The 20755-nt window shown below is 37.8% G+C and overlaps 1 protein-coding gene across 2 annotated transcripts in view; it reads right to left on the bottom strand.

Annotated features, from left to right (window-relative positions):
* Positions 1 to 20528, bottom strand: part of LOC140134085 (cytochrome c oxidase subunit 4 isoform 1, mitochondrial-like) — a 59827-nt gene extending 39299 nt beyond the window's left edge. Inside the window, exons 1-2 of one of the 2 annotated variants that reach the window (XM_072154729.1) lie at positions 20392 to 20528; positions 8878 to 8962 (exon numbers count right to left, since the gene is read on the bottom strand). In XM_072154729.1, coding sequence (XP_072010830.1) covers positions 8878 to 8962 — 85 coding nt within the window. In that variant the 5' untranslated portion in view covers positions 20392 to 20528. Of the gene's footprint in view, positions 1 to 8877; positions 8963 to 12788; positions 12826 to 20391 lie in introns of those variants that run through there. The other variant, XM_072154730.1, reaches the window with a different exon arrangement.
* Between the last annotated feature and the right edge of the window lie 227 nt (positions 20529 to 20755).

Genomic DNA, 20755 nt, shown 5'->3' on the forward strand with positions numbered 1-20755 from the left:
ACTTTTTAATAAAAAGAATTAATTAAATAAATAAATTATTTTTTAATAATTTATTAATTAAATAAATAAATAAAACCTGAAAAACCAAAAATGTAAATTTTCATAAAATCCCTAAACAAAAATGTTCCAAAAAGTGATTAAAAAAAAGTTATTTGCACCAAAATGGTACCACTGAAAACGACAACTCAACATGTAAAAAATAAGCCATAAACCAGCTTTGTCAACCCAAAAATATTACAGTTACGTCTCCGAAACGATGGCGATGCAAAAACAAATGAGATTTTCTTTATATTCATTTTTTCCTGTAAAATTGTAAAATATATAAAAAACTATATAAATGAGGTATCACGGTAATCGTAGTGATCTATAGAATAAAAATATTATAGTATGTTTAGTGTATGGTGTACGACCCCCAAAATATACAAAAAAAAGAAACCCAAAATTGACAATTTTGTTTTCCTCCATACATTAAAGAGTTAATAAAATCTCATCAAAAAGCTACAGACCCACTTAAATGAAGTATTTGTAAAGTGCATCTCATATTGCAAAAAATAAGCCCTTATATGTCCAAATTGCCAAAAAAATAAAGATTGTATAGCCATTATAAAGTGACAATGCATAATCTGCTCTGAATGGCGCAGCTCCCCCCTCAATGCCCTGGCGTGTGCCCATACAGCAGGTTACCACCACATATGGGGGATTGTTATACGCGGGAGGGATTGGGTATCAAATTTTGTGGAGCGTTTTGGTATTTTATCCACTGAGAATTTGTACATTTTATGAAAAACACATTCATTTAGCCCAAAAAAATGTAATTTCAAAATTGCATCCGTTTTTGTTTTAACCCCTGTAAACCAATTAAAGGGTTAACAAACTTCATAAAAGTTGTTTTACGTACGTCGAGGGGTGTAGTTTCTATAATGGAGTAATTTATGGGGTTTTACTTTTATTTAGGCCTCTCAAAGTGACTTCAAACCTGAGCAGGTCCCTCAATAGCAGGATTTAGCTTTTTTAATGAAAATATGAAACATCGCACCTAACGTTCAAAGCCCCATAACATCCTACAAAAATAAGAGTATGCATAAAAAACCACTGAGGCATAAAGTAGACATTCAGTGAATGCTAGTTATTACGTTTTTTTGGGGTTATGACTTATGTGTGGAAAAAGTAGAACATTTTGAATTTCGAAAATTGCGAATTTTTCCAAATTTTCACCAAATATCTGATTTTCTCATAAATAAATGCAAAACATACCACCAAAATTTTTTAACTAACATGAAGTACAATGTGTCATGAGAAAACAATTTCAAAATCACTTGGATATGTTAAAGCGTTCCAAAGTTATAACCATTTATAGTAACACAGGGCAGATTTGAAAAAATGGGCCGTGTCAGGAAGGTGAAAAGAGGCTTCAGCGTTAAGGGGTTAAAGGGGTATTCTCATCAGGGGATTTACATTTAATTAAATGCATTTGCCATATGTAAACATTTCTTCAATTGGATGTGAATAAAAAAAATGTTCCTGTGTGCAGATAATTTCTCATAAATGTAGTCATGTTGTCCCTTAGAAACCAGATGGCTTCCTCGGATACGACCACGTCACACTCTGGCAGCGGTGGCCAGACTTGCGCTATAGAGTCTTGCCGGACCGCCAGGATTCAGCAATCATAACCACAGGACGGCTGGGGGTCATTTAGTAACTCCCGGACATTTTATATACAATAACCTTTTGTTTCTTTGTGCACTTAATCTATCAGACGTGGCCGTATCCGAGGAAGCTATCTCGTTTCTAAGGGACAACATGGCTACATTTATGAGAAATTATCTTCACACAGGAACATTTTTTTTAATAACATCTAATTGAATAAATGTTTATATATGGAAGATGAATGAAACTGAATGAGAGTGCCCAGATGAGAATACCCCTTTAACCCCTTCGCGCTCCGCGGCGGATATATCCGCCACGGAGCGCAGTGACTTAGCGCTCCGTGGCGGATATATCCGCCACGGCTCCTATGCCGGCTCGGCTCTGGATCAGAGCCGAACCGGCATCGGGAAACACGGGGTGCCGGCTGTAACTGATAGCCGGCACCCCAGTGTAACACCCGCGATCGGAGTTGTCTCCGATCGCGGGTGCTTAACCCGTTAGATGCCGCGGTCAGCGCGACCGCGGCATCTAACAAGTATCTGGGGGGTCTTTCCCCCACGATCGGCCCCCCCGAACCGTTTTCGGGGGGCGCCGATCGTTGCTATAGTAACTCTGGGGTCCGATCTGGACCCCAGAGTTACTAGCAAGAATTGCCAGTAAGATGGCGTCTGTGACGTCATCTTACTGGCAAAGTGCCAGCCTATGCAAGTGCATAGGCTGACACTGATAATACTCTGCAATACATGAGTATTGCAGAATATTATCATGAAGAAGCAATCAGAAGATTGCTTCTTCATGTCCCATGGTATAAAAGTGAAAAAGTAAAAAAAAAAGTTATTCAATAAAAAAATAAAGTCATAAATCACTAAAAATGCCCCAAACCCCCAAAACATATAAAGAGACATATAACTCAAAAAAAAAGTCTAAATCATAACACAAACCCCACATATATAGTATCACCGCGTCCGTAACAACCCGTAGAATAAAAGTAAATCATTATTGAACCCCCACGATAAACGCCGTAAAAAAAACTGTTATAAACCCTCCAAAAATTATGATTTTTACCTTTTCAATCCCACAAAAAATGATATAAAATGCGACCAAAAAACCATATGTACTCAGACATGATACTGGTGCAAAGTACAACATGTCCCGCAAAAAACAAGCCATCAACCAGCTCCGTAGCCAAAAACGTAACAAAGTTATGCCACTTGGAAGATGGCAATACAAAAATTATAGATTTTTCCCCACATTAGGGTTTTGTTTGACAAATTTAGTAAAACGTAAGAAAATATATTCATGTCTGGTATCCCCGTAATCGTATCAACCCATAGAATAAAGATAACATGACTATTAGTCTATACGGTGAACACCAAAAAAAAAAAAGTCAAAAATCCAGTACAGAATTGATGCTTTTCTACTCCTGCCCTCAAAAAAAGTTCCTAAATTTTCAACAATAGGTGATACCAACCCCAAAATGGTAACAATGGAAAAAGCATCTCATCCCGCAAAAAAAATGCCGTCACATGGCCCCAATAACGAAAAAGCGAAAATTTTATAGCCTTCAAAAGGGGCCAATGAGGAAACTAAATTCCTGGCAGCTGCAGCGCCCTCCTTCCCTTCTGCGCCTCGCTGTGCCCCCATAAAACAAGTAACGGCCACATGTGGGGGGTCTTTGTACTCAGGAGAAATTGCAGAACAAATTGTATGGTGGGTTTTCTCTTTTTATATTTTGGAAATGTGTAAATTTTGGTGCTAAATGAACGTATAAGGGAACAATATGACCATTCTAAATTTCACCTCCATTTTGATTCAATTACTATGAAGATCTCAAGGGGTTAACAATCTTCGTAAAAGCTGTTTCTGATAGCTTGAGGGGTGCAGATTTGAAAATGGGTTGGTTATATAGGGGGTTTTGATGCTAAATATGTAAAATTTCATTCAAAACTGTATTTATCCCCAAAATAGTCAATTCTGAAAATCCGGAAAAGCGATATTCGATTTGTAAGCCGCGTGACGTCAAAATAAATTATCCAGATATTTCAGAAATTATGAAAATGTAAAGTAGACAAATGGGAAATGTTATTCAGCAACTTATTTAGCTGGTAAATCTATCTGCCTGAAAACGTGATGATTTAGAATTTCGAAAATGGCAAATTTTTCAAAAAATTCATCACATTTTCTTTTTTTTGTAAATAAACGCAAAACTTATCTGCCAAAATTTACCACTAAAATGAAGTACAACATGTGGGGAAAAAACAATCTCAGAATCGTTTTGATAAGTAACAGTGTTCAAAAGTTATAACCATATAAAGCGAAGCAAGTCAGAATCCAAAAAATCGGGCTGAGCCTTAAGCTGTAAAATGGCTGCGTCCTTAAGGGGTTAAGCCCTTAACGCTGAAGCCACTTTTCACCTTCCTGTCATGGCATTTTTTTTTCAAATCTGCACTATAAGTGGTTATACCTACGGAACTCTTTAACATATCAAAGAGGATTCAAATTTTTTTCTCGTGACACTAAGTACTTAATATTAGTTGAAAAATTTTGTTGGTATGTGTTGCGTTTATTTATGGAAAAAAACGGATATTTGGTGAAAATTTGAAAAAGTCTCGATTTTTGAAATTGAAAATGTTCTACTTTTTCCATACATAGTCATGACAGCAAAAAAAACTTGATAACCAACATTAAGCAAATGTCTGCTTTATGTATCCATGGTTTTTTATGCATTCTCTCATTTTTGTAAAAAACACATAATCCTGCTTTTGCAGGACCTGCTCAGATTTCAAGTCACATTAAGAGGCCTAAATAAAAGTAAAACCCCATAAATTACCCCATTATAGAAACTACAAAATTGAACAAACCAAAGTAGGGAAGAAAATAATAACATATGTGTTATACCATATTGATGCGCTGCAACCTGTTTTTGTCCCTACATGATGTGGTACCATATGGCTTGTTGGAGAGTTATAAATGAAACCTATTGTTCTTCCTTTCAGAGAAAAAGGAAGTAAAAGTCCAAAAATGTAGCACAAATTGAAACAGAAAAGGATTAGTGATGTCAAAAATATAAATACTTTATTTTAATCAAGTAACAAACACTGGTTAAAAAATGATGCTGCCCCAGAGGGGACACAAGACAATGTTGCATGCCAGACAACAGATCATAGTGAAAAAACTGTATCTACTACCTCTGGGTATTTAATAAAGGCACCAATGGCCACATCTATCAGTGTGGTATTGATGGGAAGCATAAACCAATTACAGATACATCCGAAACAGTGGTCATCAAAACTAGATGAAATGTAACTTACCCATATTGAGATGATCGTCTCAATATGGGTAAGCTTCATTTCATCTACTTTTTGTGGCAACTTTTATAATAAGATCCACCTTGAATAATATAACCACACAATGACCCCTGCTACAACATCATAAAATGGAACTATTTCCTTCAGTTAAAGTTATCCTTAGTATACTTTACCCTTTAACTTGTATGTTAAACATACTTTTATAGAAGCCTTGAGTTTATTGTTCTTTACAGGCAGTAACTTTTCACTCCATTGTAAACAGAAGCAGTCAACATTATACAGGGTCAAAACTCAACATGAATGAAATTCATTTAGAAAACCTAGATGAATAAAGATAAAGCTCTATCTTTAGTGGGTGATTAGAGTAAAAACATTTTATCATGGATTCACATGGTGAAGATTTATACTAGGCAAATCCACTGTGGATTTTGTATGTAATCTCAGAAAAAAGACACATCTAAAATCCAGATTTGTAATCAAATCAATCTATTCCACAGTTTTTAGGTTGAAATCTGAATAGACTCATAAAATCAGGTTCACATTACAAAACCCAATTATGGACATTCTGCAGATCTTAACATTTACAGCATGTTTAAAAATTGTTGTTGTTTCTTCTTTTTTTCTGGTTTGTTTGTTTTTTTGGTCTAATTTATCATTAGGATTTTTTACTGTGTTAAATCTGTCAATTCACTTTTATGCTCCTGGCTTTGAGGCATTTTTGTGCCTTTTTTCCTCCTCCCATGAAAAAAAACCACAAGGTGTTGCTGTCATAGTGTTGCTATTCAAATGAATTGTGTACAAAAGGTGCAAATACAAAGAAACACATCTGCTCTAGTATATATTGGACAAAGCTGAGGCAGTCAAAAATAAGCGCTTCTCAATAAATGAAAGTATCAGCAAATAATGATTTTTTTTTCAGTAATTCAATTCAAAATAACTCATATTAAGTATAGACTAATTACAAAATTGAACTTTTTCAGGTGTTTATTTATGTTAATGATTATAGCTTACAGCCAAGGAAAACACAAAAGTAATTTTTTTCTGAAAATTCTAATAATTAACCCAAAACACCTGAAAAGGCTTCCTAAGTGTTTTAAAAGGTCCAGTCTGGTTCTGTAGGAAATTGTGGGGAAAAGTCAGTCATTGGCACAAAAGGTGCAAAAGCAACACGGAAAAACTGCAGCCTTTATTTAAAAAAAAATTGGGGGGAGGTTCACAAGGAGTAAAGTGGTGCTGGTGTGAGTGTTTCAAGAGAACCCACTCACAGACGTATCCAGGACATGGGCTATAAGTGTCACATTCCATGTGTCAAACCATTACTGATCAATAGACAATGCCAGAAGCGTCTTACGTGGGCCAAGGAGAAAAAGATCTGAACTGAACAAGTTGTTGTTTTCAGATGAAAGTCAATTTTGCATTTTATTTGGAAATCGATGTCCCAGAGTCTGGAGAAATAGTGGAGAGGCACAATCCAAGCTGCTTGAGGTTCCCACAGTCAGTGATGGTTTGGGGAGCCATGTCATCTGTTGGTGTATTCTGCATATGTCCTGCATATGTCACTTCCCCACTCAGGTCCGACAGAGTTCACCTTCTTTTTCCATATAAGTGCATTGTCTTGCAACACAATTTGAAAGTTAAATCCGGCACTCAGTCCGAATCAGTCGGATACTCCGACGGCCCGCCCCCTGATTTCTGTCAAATGAAAGCCGGCGCCACTAAAACAAAAAACGATCTCATGCGACACAATCCAGCGCAAACCCCTGTTAAATACCTGTCAAAGCCGCACAAATCCTGAGAACAACGCACAATCTGATGGAAGTGAGCAGCGAGGCCTTTAGTAAATAAGCCCCAATGTCTTTGTAAATCTATTGGCTAAATCTGGGTTTCAGCAGAAGTTTTCTACAGCACACTACTTACACTCAGATTAAATAAAAGATAACTCCATGCCATGGGATTTACCGCATTTAACATTATGCAGATTTAAAAATCTAAAAAGTGTTAATTCACAAAGATATTTTGGATCATGTTAATGAATCCTTATATACCCCATTCACATAAAACAGTAGGAAATTTGTGGCTTTATGTGAGGATTACAAAGAGTAAATCCTTACAAAATCCTCAACATACGAACATGGCCTTATTATGTTGTTGAATATAGATGCATATAATGTACCACTGTTCCATTGCAAATGCTCAATGGTTTAGTTAGTGTAAAAAAACACCAAAATACTTAACTCTCCTTCTGGCCAAGGAATCATCTTCATTCTGGACCTGGTTTTCGGGTCGTTCTTTTGACCAATGCAGAATAGAACTAGACAGTTCTCTGTTGCGCCAGATTGATCATTGTGTCTGATGCTGGATTATTAATCTGGTGCAGTATAAGACTGGTGAGTCCTACTTTGTACCTCCTATTAGTCTAGGGTTCTGCACGACAATATTGAATTCTCTGGTGCACAGGCTAGTTTCTCCCTACTTTTACAGAAGACACAACCCTATTTTCAGACAAGTCTGAAAAATGTCCAAAATGGTCTAAAACCCTCAATAAATGTGGTGCACAGCATTTCAGCTGCAAATTACTCCAGAATTCTGGCACAAACAGACTGATACATCCCCCACTTTCTTTTTGTCAGTAGGAGTTCTCAAAGATGGCCCCATCATACTAAAGAATGTTTATATAACTAATTATAGGACGGGGTCTCTGTCACTGATATCCATTGGATCAAACTCTTCAGAGTGTAAGCGAGATCTACAAATGTCATGGCTTTATGAATAGATAAAACAGAGAGAGAGCCTGTGGGGGAAAAAGGTCTTGTAAAAAGGGAGGAGGAATCCAGGAGCAAACGGCTGTTTAGTTTTACCAAAATATTATATGTGATCCCCCCTTTGAAAACAAACAGCAATATGCCTACTGTGTGCTGCTTGTCCTGAAGTGGGTGGGGAGTAATATCTGTCAGTCTATGCCCTCAGGCTGAGGCCATTTAGATTGCCCACAGATCCCATGATGCCTTGTTTTCTCTCTCAAAGTAATTTAGCATTAAATCCATTTAGTTTTCCACAAGTAAATCCACCTGGACGCTGCACAGTGCACATACAGGATGTACAGTATATGGTGACAGCCTGGCAGCCTCCATCACATGGAGGAGCATGGAACATGTAATAAGTGGTAGAAATCATTAGTAACCAAGTTACATTAAGTCTATAGCCTATGCTGTGTGAGCACTAAGGGTTAATAGCTTGTCTGGACAGAGCTGATACTGTCAATAATAAGGTGGGGGAAGGGAGCAGCTAGAAGAGCAGAGACAGACAGAGAAACTTATGTAGCATCACAGACTAGGATGAGGGAGGGAACAGGGAGATATTGTACCTCACTATTCTGTGCAGGAGACATCTGCATACACATACAGTTCTGCTGCATTCACCGTTACATGACCTCCTCCCCTGGGCAGGGAGCAGCAGCTACTCCCCTCCCATGAATGCATAGTTTGTTTACACTTTGTTTCTCTGACAGATTCCAGGGCTATCAGCACATGGAGAGGAGACACCCATTGCAGCACTATGGAAATCTGAGGGCTGTAGCAAGGAAAATACTGTTATATAGGTAATAAAGATAATAGGCAAATTTGTTTTACATCCCAAGAGCTATTGATTTGTGAAAAAACCTTTACAGTTACTCTTTAACAGAAGCCCAATATTGATAAGTAGTTTCCGAATACCATAAGTATTGGGCTTTTAATATGCATTTCTGTAACATAAAGTTATAACAGAAACTAGAGACTCAAAATATCGTTAACAAGAAAAAAGTTCAGCTGTAAGTTTACACCAACCTTCTGACTGGTGTCATATTTCAGAGAAAAATAATTTGGATAGCCAGCCAGGCACTCTCCATAATAATAATGAATAGAAAATGATGAGCTGTACTCACCATGTGCAGACAAATAACTGCTGGTAGAGAGACTCCTCCATGCAATGGACTTTGATCCACGAAGGGCACGTGCAACAGATAACATCTATTAATAATGAGAACACAATAAAATGTAATTGTGCAAAACAGTACAAAAAGAACTCTGTCCAATAAAAATGTAGCACATAGTTACATTTATTATAATATATATAATTTACTTAGAGTTCTGTGTACAACATCACACTATAAACAGACAACCCAGAAAGACAGAACTAAAATATGAATCTCTTTAAATGTATACAAATACAAAAACAGGTTATACATACAGTACATGTTTCTGGCAGTGATATATCTAATATAAAGCTACCTTTGTAAGAAAACCCATCCCTGCTCTCTATGTGCGATGCGCTGCCTTTGTATGGATAATTCATCCAAGCTTCAACGCAATTGGGGAGATGTATTAATGTTTCTTTAAACCAGTGCAGAATAGAACTAGACAGTTCTCTGCTGCTCCAGATTAATCATTGGGGCAGATTTATCAAGCTGTATAAAAGTAAGAATATTCTTAGTTGCCCATGGCAAATATTCATGAGCACTGGTAAAATGAAAGCTGAGCTGTAATTGGTTGCCATTGACAATTAAGAACAGTCTTTCTTTTAGACAGCTTGATAAATTTGCCCCATTGTGCCTGTTGCTGGATGAGTAATGTGGTGCAGTATAAGGCTTGTGAGTCCTACTTTGCACCTTATATTAATTGGTCTAGTTTGCTGCATCACAATATTTAATTTTCTGGCACACAGGCTATTTTGTCCCCCTTTTTACAGAGGGCACAGACAAGTCCAAAAAATGTCTAAAATGGTCTAAAATCCTCAATAAATATGGTGCACAACATTGCAGTTGCAAATTGAATTTGCAATTGAATTTTCTGGCACACAGACTAAATTTCCAGATTGGCTTCACCCCCTTTCTGGACAACATTTGGGGCCTGCATTTCAGGTGCAAATGTCTACAGTATTCTGCTGTGGACAAATTGGTACATCTCCTCCTATATGTTTCAGGAAATGTGCCTCGGAAGTTAGAAAATAATGCAAATTTTGACAAAATTTATGTAAATTTAATTTAGATTTTATCACCCAGGATATAAATGTTGAAAAGTGTACAGATTGTGTACGATTTAAGATGAACTACCATCAGTTGTGTTTTCCTCCTTCACTCTCCCCCAAACACAATAGAGTGGCTTGGGAAATCATCCAAATGATGGCAGCTCATATCATGTGTATGGTTCACATGAGATATTATGAAGTGTCTTATGTAAGAAGACATATAGAGAGACTTTCACACAATAAACAAGTCCCAACACAGACAACCTGTAATTATAGGAAAATAATTATTCTAAAATTAATTAGATCCATGGAGATAATTGTGACTTAAAGGGAAAGATATGTTTAATTATTACTTTGCAGCATGTCACTTTCTTAATTTGTAAGCCCTTTGGAGCTTATTATCTAAAGTAGTGAGTGGATCAGCACCAGGATCCTGGTGGTCAGGTTTTATCATATGACCTCCGGGATACAGACGCCACTTCCCCTTTATCTGCACAGCTCTATGTTTGAGTGCTGTAAATGAGAGCAGAAGAAGACAGAAGCAGTAATTTCCCCAGAGATTACAACAGGAGGGGGGAAAGGCATTCAGTTGCCTAATCACTCAGACAGCCATCTAAAACCCAACCATAAATGGCACAGATTTTAGAAACCAAGACCAACCACTGTAAATATACAATGGGTGTGTGTGAACCAATTAAAACAGTCATTGAGTGTAAGATCCTCCCAACTTAATTTCTACTTCACCATGGGCTTAGGTTTTTGTTGCCTTTTTTAACCACTATAACCACAATGGGGCACATTTACTTACCCGGTCCTGAGCCTTCCCCGATCTGGAGTGTCCGACAAGAATGCACTGTGCTGTGATTCACTTACATCATGCGCCCAATATCCTGCATGGTGTCGCTCCCCGATCAGGTCCGCCGGAGTTCACCATCTTCTTCCTGGTGCATGTAAGTGCTAGGCTTGCGGCACAATTTGAAAGTGAAAATCCTGTGCTCTGTCCGAATCAGTCGGATCGTCCGACGGCCCGCCCCCCTGATTTCTGTCGCATGAAAGCCAGCGCCGATGCACCAAAATCCGATCGTGTGCGACAATAGCCCCTTCTAAACCCCTGTCACAGCAGCGTGATCCCTGAAAACGTTGGAAAACCCAACGGAAATGGGGCCGCGCGACCCTTAGTAAATAAGCCCCAATGTGTAGGGCAGTGTTATATTGAATGGTTGTAATCTAATTATAATTAATAAATATCACCTTCAATAACTCTATACACAGTAAAATACAAAAAAAATTAAAAGGATTAATTTAGACCGCATAGTGAAAGCTTAAAAGCGGAGTCTGTAAGAAAATGGTGCAGCTTTGCTTTTCTGGCAATTGTACTGCATTTGGATATTTTTTTTACCAGCTGTCCAGTACATTGCTTGGAGTATTACGATAAATGGTGAAAGTAAGAAGTACAACATGTTGCACAGATAACAAGCCTTTATATGGCTGTGTATAAAAATAAAAAGTTATGTCTTTTGCAAAGTTGCAATTAAAATGGAAACTGAAACGCATTAAGTAATATTAATATAGAAAAGTGTAACCACTACATTCATTTCTCATAACACTTTCCCTTAAAGGAAATCTACCATCACAATCAAGCACGGATAAACCAGGGACACTTACTCATAGAACCAGGCACTGTAACTGTGATAATCTTCATATATTAGTTATCAATGGCCTCCTTCCTTCTAAAATAAACTTTTAAAATTATACTTATCAGCCTGAGATGCTCTGGTGGGTCTTTCCTGTGCCCATTAGTACTACATATTCACAGGCTGTTACAATGAGAAGAACATGTCCCCTTCCTCCCTCTTCCTGTGTTATCTAGCAGCAGCAGGAAATGCAAGGGGAGGCAAGACCTGCTCTACTCATTGTAACAACCAGTGAAAAGACATCACTGAAGGACTCTGGGAACCTCCCCCAGAGCCCCTTAGGCTCATTAGCATACTTTTTAACGTTTTGAATATGTCAACTGAAGATAAATGTCAGCTAAGAAATAAGATGAATACATTATACCTCTCTGAACACTTGTTTACCTCTATGGGAGTCTTTCACTTCCCAAATTTCTCCACAAATAAAAACAGCACTGCGTGATGCACTAGAAGACAAAGCTAGTTTGCATAAAGATAAAAGATAGATTCCTGTAAAAAAAATAGATCAATAGCAATTAGAAAAGGTGGGTTGGAAAAAAATACCTTTCCTAATTGCTATTGATCTGTAATTTTAGAGATTTCGTTTTTATCTTTATACAAATTAGCTTCAATTTACAATTTACAATTCTCTACAATGTACATTCTCTATTCCATCATTCTATTTGCACCTTTGCTCATAGGGTATGTCAACAATTGTGTAATTGGTGAGTGCTGGACATTGTTGGGCAGAGCATATATGCCCAAGCTTATTTGTATAAGGGGTACATTTGCCCTACACAAGTTTTACTCATTTTAAAATGAAACTTAAAACTAAGGAGCTGTTAGTATTATTCACATAGATACTTGGATATGTATCAAGAAAATATCTGTATTGTAGTCATCTGTACAGAAAACACAAAAACACTGGATTGTTTTATATATCACCTTCACAACCATAATCCCTAAATAGACAGTATTCTGCTGATTCTATTATAGATGGAATTTTCTATGTAGCACCAACTGTTCCCAAGCAGTCACTGTTATTATTTAAAGGGTAACCTGTATTCTGGCCAAAAAAAACTAAGAAACATTCTGGTTCAAATGTCCCTGGGAATCATTCCTCAAAGTATTTTGCCTCTCAGTCCCCATTTAGTACCTTTTTGTACCAAAGCAACCATGGAACCAAGGTCTAAAATGAACTACAATCAGCAAGGTGGAAGGGGTTGAACCTGCTTCCTGTGACATCATCACAACTATGTGCAGTTGACCAATGAGACCAAAGCTTGTGCATCTCAGACACACCCACACAGGCAAGTGTGGAGCTTGTAGCTAAGATGCTGAATAATATACATAAGTGAAAAGGTGAAAGTTTATTCAATGACAAGAAAAGTTTCAGTATTATAATTTATAACTAGAGAAGAGTGAACACTGATACAAGTGATAGTGTTATGTATATATTATCATGGCTGTTGCAGAGTTGGTGGACACCATGTGCAGCCAAACACTAGAATTCTAAACTGTCATGTTATCAATCACCCTTAACTTGATCCTGACTGCCTATTGTCTTTCACAGCAAGCGGTGCTGGTCCTGATTCTAGAGTGACACTTTTTGGCATTGCTGCAGTTTCTCTGCAGTGAAAACATAATTCTACACTGGCACTGGCACTATATATATATATATATATATATATATATATATATATATATATATATGCAACATCCCCCACCGGGGCCTAGCCCTTGAGGTGAGGCCTGGAGACAGCCGGGGCCCGCGGTACCGGAGTGGCTGGCGGTTGCGGCCTAAGCACGCTGTTGTCACGGTGCTTGGTACGGGGGAACCGGAGGGCTGTCCTACAGCCTGGCAGGTCTCCAGCAGGGTGGTGTTGGCAAGAAATGATGAGGGAGAGGCTGCTATAGCGGATCTCCCTGGGGCAACCCCTTAATGTCCCGAGGGTGAGTCTCTGGGTGATGGACAGGGTGCCGGTGATGAAGGCAGCCGTATTAGCAGGGACCAGACGGAGACAGAAGTTGAAGAAAACAACTTACAGTTCTTTATTTGAACCGCAGGAACCGCAGCAAACGTGCCTTTAACAGGTAGGTAGAGTGCCGAGATGTGAGTTGGAGGGAGCCTCAGGAGATAGTTCACCAGCCTGGATGTAGAGAGCAGGCTGGGAGGCAGCTGTGTCCTGGTAGGAAGCTTCAGCTTGTCCTGTAGGGCTTCAGGTATCACCTTCAAAGGTAAGATGATACCCCTTTTCCTCACTACACTAACTCTAGTCTAATGCTCCACTCTTCAGAGGCAGGGGCTAGGGTCTTCCTGCTCTGGTATGGGCTAGACAGAGATTTCTCACTCACTCACTGATTCTCCTAGGATTCCACACTAGAATAATCATCTAATGTTCTGATCTGAGCTGAGCTCAGACTAAACTGTTCTCCAGAACATTCCTGGCCAGAGGTTTAATTACCTCCCCTTGGTCAGGTGGTGGCTGCTCCTCCAATCACATCTCAGCTTACAGAGCACAGGATGTAACACATATCATTGGATGACAGCATCCTGCATTATACAAAATACTTAACCTCTGCCTTGCCAGGCAGGATTCACCACTGCAATATCCCTATGTCCTATCAGAACCATGTTGTGTAATGGGATTACATGCAGGTGGGACGTATTCGCAAACCCTACCTCGCCATTGCATCGGCGAGGGTGTTGCATATATATATATATATATATATATATATATATATATATATATATATATATTAGATAATCTATAAATCTGAAAATCTCTAAATGCCTTAATATAAAACCAGAGGCAGGGGTGTAACTTTAGGGAGTGCAGAGGTTGCGATCATACCTGGGCCCAAGAGGTTTAAGGGGCCCTTGTGGTGTCACTTTCCCATACGAGAAGACTATTACTATAAACCATACATTATAGTTGGGGGCCTGGCACAGACTTTGCACTGGGGCCCACCAGCTTCTAGTTACACCACAGACCAGAGGTACTATTGTATTTTCTCACAGACTTCTTGCCACATTTTGCTAAATTACAGCTTCAAACAACTCTGAGCGTGTAAAGAGAATAAAACTGCTATGTCTAAAGCTTAAGGAAGATCTAACAGCTCTAAAGTCACTTCACAGCATAAAAGCTTATTTGCATAAAAATAAACAATTGATTTTCTTTTCATTTATAGATATCTGAGAAACCAGAAAGGTATGTCTGGGAAGAAGAGGCACTGCACAATGGGAATACCCAATGTGGAAGTGAAGGGGATTGTCAAGAGGGAAGCGGCACTTCATCTATCCCTGACACTCCTGTCCTGCTGCTGCCATTAGTAACTACTTCCTGACACATTATGAGATGGAGTAAATGCTACGCTTCAAATCACTGGTTAAGATGGAGTACATGTACTTATTTACTGTTTTTTGAAGGAGTGGAGCCTGTACTTATTATATGGAGGCTATTGGAATGTTAAAGTAAACCTGTAGTGGGTTGGACTTCAAATGTAGCTGATCTCTGTTCAGGGGAACCAACTGGTACTGTGGTGGAGAGATCCCAGTATCTTATGGCATCTATTGAAAATGTCAATCCACTAGTGTAAATAGCTTTCTGTTTATTATAGACAGGACAATCGTTTAGTGCTTAGTATGATCTATACACAATGTGAATTCAATTTCATGTAAAACAAAAAAAAAGTAGTAATATTTCATTATTAACATGGCTAAACATGGAATTTTCCAATACAATGGTTACAAAAGTCATAAAACTGTAGCACATGCCTACATACAGGCTTCTGATTGAGTCTCCTGGATACCATTTTTGTATAGTTGGGTAGCCTAAATTTGCCGGACATGATATTCTATGGTATATGTATTTATTTAGGTGGCTTTTATACCATTATTTTCAATCATATAGGAACTGCATACAGAGTATGCACTAGTCTCATGTCTGTGAAAGGTTAAAAAATAAAACAAAACTTATTGTCCAACATAAATTAATATGAAAGTAATGAGTCTGTATTACACAGAGAAAGAATAGTGTGTGAGGAGCCAGTTCATCGATCAGTTTAGTGAGCTCAATACTTGTATTTCTATGAAGGGATAGGCTTTGGGCACCCAGGGCAAAGGTACAACATGCTGTACTACTTGCCATGTATCTGCATACCATATGTGTATATATAGTTTGTTGGTGCACATTTTACACTCTACTTGGGACTCCTTCACTCCTTCCTGCTAAGCCTCTGATTACAAATAGAGAAAGTTAATTAAATAGCTTAAAGGGGTATTACGGGAATATGAACGTCTGACACAAAAACCCATGATGATATAAATAAATGAATACAACAATACTCAATGTCATTAGTCACAAAACGGAGCCAAAATAATATGATTTTATGATTTACAAAATTTATGGCCTCTCTAAAGTAGGTGGAGTTATCACTAAGATGGCCGCCACTGGAAACTACAAGATCCTTTAGTTCTCAGTAACTCCTCCTACCACTTATGCTCTGCTAACAGTGATGATCTAACAGGTTTTCTTGCTCTATTACCATAGTAATGATGTGTAACTGCCATCAGCACAACACTGGCCATACTGACTACAGCCAAACGTAGTGGTGATCACATGACCATGCCCAGGCAGGTACAGGACATGTGATGTGGACATGTGACCAGCAGCCATCTTCTGTCCTGCAATGGACCGCACGGAGGAACTTAAAGGACTGATTAAAGGGCCGGTAGCATTTTAGTTCTTCATTACAGTCTATGTCACCAGCATTTTCTGCTACGGGGAGCAAAATTTTAAATAACAACTAATTACACATTGGCTTATATTTTGAGTGCCCATTTGTATATGAATTATGCTGATTCCTGGAATACCCCTTTAACAATTCTGTTAAACATCGATGCAATTCTATATGCCTATTTTAGATCAGGAAAAATGATATAAGGCATAATACAGTGTCTTCTGAAGTCAGTGGGTCATAGTGCTTGCAATTGCCAGAACTGATAGAGTAAGAGCCATATTTTGTTTACATATTAAATACAGCATTAGGGTATTCACACATAATATTATACAGAATTACATTCATTTTTGGTATTAGAAACAGTGAATTTACCTTCTCATTATGAAGGTTACACTATGAAGTTATTGACGTATAAAAGTATTTCATAGCAGCAGCCTTTGGACTAGTTTTATTCATAATAGCCTTGTACAACTTCTTATAGGGTGTGTAAAGTGTAATATTTTTTACCATTCCACATACTTTATTATGCAGTACTCGGGCTGATTATTAACTTGCAGTTAGCATCCACAGAGCTGCCTTACGTTAAAGCTTTATTGCACTTGGTGGAAAGATTAAGTGAGCCATCATTTGTGTTGGCTAAGTGCACCAGGTCTCCAGAGAGATGAAAGGAAAGCCATATGTACACCTGTCTCTATATTAAGAATAAGCAAATAGCAGTCTACACCTTGTAGCCAGTTAGTGATAATTGTAGCAGATTGCTGTGTTTTGTGTCTGTGTACATCCTCTTGGGAGCTATACTCCATTGTAAGACTAAATACAATAAGAATTAGAATGAAATGTGCAGGGTGGCCTTGTGGAGTTAAAGATAAATTGCATACTTGCAGAAAGAAAGTGGACTAAATGGAGATTTTGCAGACTATCCAATATTTCACCTTGATTTATTCAACACAATTTTCAGATAATTTCTGTGTGTAGGTAATGAATTAACCTAAAGCAGTGGTGGCGAACCTATGGCACGGGTGCCAGAAGTGGCACTCTGATCCATTTCTGTGGGCAATCAGACCATTGCTTCAGTTCACCAAATATGACCAAATCCCCCAAATCTTCCTGCAGGTGCAGGCAATTTATGAGATGCTGCTCTCAATGCTATTTTAAAGTGACACTTCATTGGCTGTTTGGAACTGCGGGAAAAGTGAAAAGGTGCTGACAGAACTGCAATATCTTTGGAGGTCCTCCTGCTGGACCCACCATTCTTCCTCTACAGAGAGACCCTGCAGAGAAGCTATAATGTTAGTCTGAATTTGCCCTCCTTCTTTTAATTATATTGGTGGCCTCAGGGGGCCGATACGATTGGAAGATGTGGAAGAGCAGGTAGCAATAAGTTACTGCTTAAAAGCCATTTTAGCACTCCATGGTAAATAAGAGGATTTATCTTGTAGTTTGGGCACTCCGTCTCTAAAAGGTTCGCCATCACTGACCTAAAGTATACTACCAGAGTTTTGTTCTGTTTCTTTACTTCCTGTAAAACCTTTGATGGGTAGTGGGTAGCTGACTGAGAGGTAAACCCATATCTACTGTAGGTTCATATACATATCTGATGGCAATGAGGAGACAGATGGAGAGGAAAGATTGCATATTTTTGTGTAATGGAAATTTGCTTTGTTTTTTATACTCTCTTACTTTACAAGGGATGTCAATTATTATGTGAATTGGTTGTGATGGGCAGCAAAGGAAAAGAAAGCAGAGGCACCAGTAGTTAAGGGCATGTCACTGATGAACTGAGAAGCTCATTCTCATTAACATAACAATTGTAATTATCACTAAAATGACTAATTGCTGGGAAACAGGAAAGGTACTGTATGTCTAGAATACCTCTAAAGTGACATTCACAAGAGCTTTTTACTTTTGAGGTCATTCAAAAGCTGGTGGACTCCCTTGAAATATTGATAATATGTATTGTTTCATATGACTGTTTGTACTCTGTAATGTATTATTATAGTTGTATATGCCCCCTATGATTTGTAAAGCGATACCGAATTTGATGGCTATATAATTAAAAATGTATTATTATTATAGATGTATATCTAAAATATATACATGATTTAATACATTCTGTCATTCAACACACTGAGCAATATGTCTCCATGTCACTGAATGCAGTTCTTTACAATGCAGTCTCACATGGGCAGATTCTATTATATGTACTGGCTTTCAGCACCTGCAGCACAAGACTCTCCTAGCACAGATTCGTGGAATAAATATATTTCTGTACAATAGTAAGGCTATATGTGCACAATACAAGTGCTGTTTGTTGGTTTTTTTGCAGATGAAACAGTGATACATTAATTTCATTGGACCCGTGCACAACTTGTTTTTCACTGATCAGTGTGAAGGCTATAAAACATTCAGAGCAGGTCCTATCCCTGCCCATGTCTGTGGCCCATGTCTTCTTGTAGAAGTCCAAGAGAACATGAAAAACATGGATGATGCACAGGTATCATCCATATGCGGTCCATATTTTAGATCAGTTGGGAAAAGCTAGTGACATCATTTTCCAGCCTTCCATTACACACAGAAACGAACTATAGACTGAGGGCACATGGAACGCAAAAACGGACCAAGAGTTCATTGTTGTAGGTAGACACAAATAAACTTTAAAAAGCAAATGTTTTCCATCTCACCACTCAAAACACAGGTTTGGAAACAAATAGGTGAAAAGGAATAAGGGAGGGTCTAGGACCAATGAAGAAGAATCATATTAAAATTCTGCACTTTAATAAATAATATTGTTCAAAACATGATCACATGACTGGGACTTTATGAGATGTGCACTCATAATGGTTTTAAAAATGTAATTTATTAAAGTTTGGAACTGGTGCTGCAACTTTAATTTTTATACAAATCTTTCTGTAAGTCTTTAATCAGTCGTTCTAAAACACCCTGAATGAAAATGAAGAAATATCTGCTTTCTTACATAAAAAGACCTGTATACACTAGAAGAAAAATGTGTAAGTTTTTATTTTCTGTCTGTCACCACAAATGCCTTAAGGCTTCTGTTCTCATATTATACCACAGGTTTCAGAATGACTGTAACTTTATGAAAAGCTATGCATGGGAGGTTGTGCTTACAAATGAGTCTCATCGGTGCTGTGCTCAGAGTCACGTAGCTATACTGTCATCTTACTCAGGAATGGCCCTGCACAATGCTTATCAATACTGGTATTTGGGAAAGATTACTTTATTATCTGTGTATGTGCACTGTAAATTTTACACCTGGTTTTTCGATTAACACAGTCTTATAGTTTTGAATTTTTATGTATTTTTGGCATCAGAATAAAAATATAAGACATTATATACAGATAGTCCCTGACTTAAAGACACCTGACTTACAGACAACCCCTAGTTACAGACAGACCTCAATAGCCACTGTGACCTCTGGTAAAGCTTTCTGGATGCTTTACTTTAGTCACAGGTTGCAATGATCAGCTGTATGTAATGAAGTTTTATTGACACTCCTTGTTCCCATGAAAACACAAAATTTAGAAAATCGAATTCTCACTGGTACCCAAATTCTTTTAAAAAGATACAATTATAAAATATATCAAAATAAGCACATTTGTTTTGAAAATTATACAGTAAGTCCTAAAAAAGAATTTGTTAGCATGTTTGGAAAAAGCATTGTGTAAACTCACAAGACATAATCAGCAGAAATTACGGAAAAGAAATGTTATCAGGGAGTTTCAGCATTTTCTTCCATTTGATAACCATAACCAGGAAATAGTAAAATGTAAAATGTGTCTAGCCTCACAATCTACATGATGATATATATTTTTAAATACTTAACTTATAAAACATTATTTTACTTGTTAATGCAAGACTTAGACCTAGCTACTAATCTCACAATCTACGATGCAAAGCATAAATAGATTACATAATAAATATAACTTATTCTCATAGACATTTCAATGGAATTGCTACTACATTGCCTAGTAGTTTGTGAGAGAGGCTCATCTTACCTTTGTGTCCCTTTGTATCTGCTTTTAAGAATGAACTTGTGTTCAGTCTCCGCTCAGACAGGCAGGTGCTATATTTATATACATTTATGTTGACGCTCTAACAGAAAGTAGGTGTTGCTGGCTTATGCCGAGCCTATCTCCTTATAATAGGAAGTCACACAAAAGAGCAGCACGTAGCACAGAAGGATGAAACAACGCAAGTGACCCAGACTGATTAACATTCTTTTATCACATTGGATAATATATACTGAGTTAATAAATTGTTAAAACGCATCTAACTCTTCAATAGTATTAGCTATGAACAGATATGCAACATCATGAAATCAAACATAGATATGTAACAGATTATTCTACACAAGCATTT

This window comes from Engystomops pustulosus, chromosome 5, assembly GCF_040894005.1.
Source record: "Engystomops pustulosus chromosome 5, aEngPut4.maternal, whole genome shotgun sequence".
In the NCBI taxonomy this organism is placed as follows: Eukaryota; Metazoa; Chordata; class Amphibia; order Anura; family Leptodactylidae; genus Engystomops; species Engystomops pustulosus.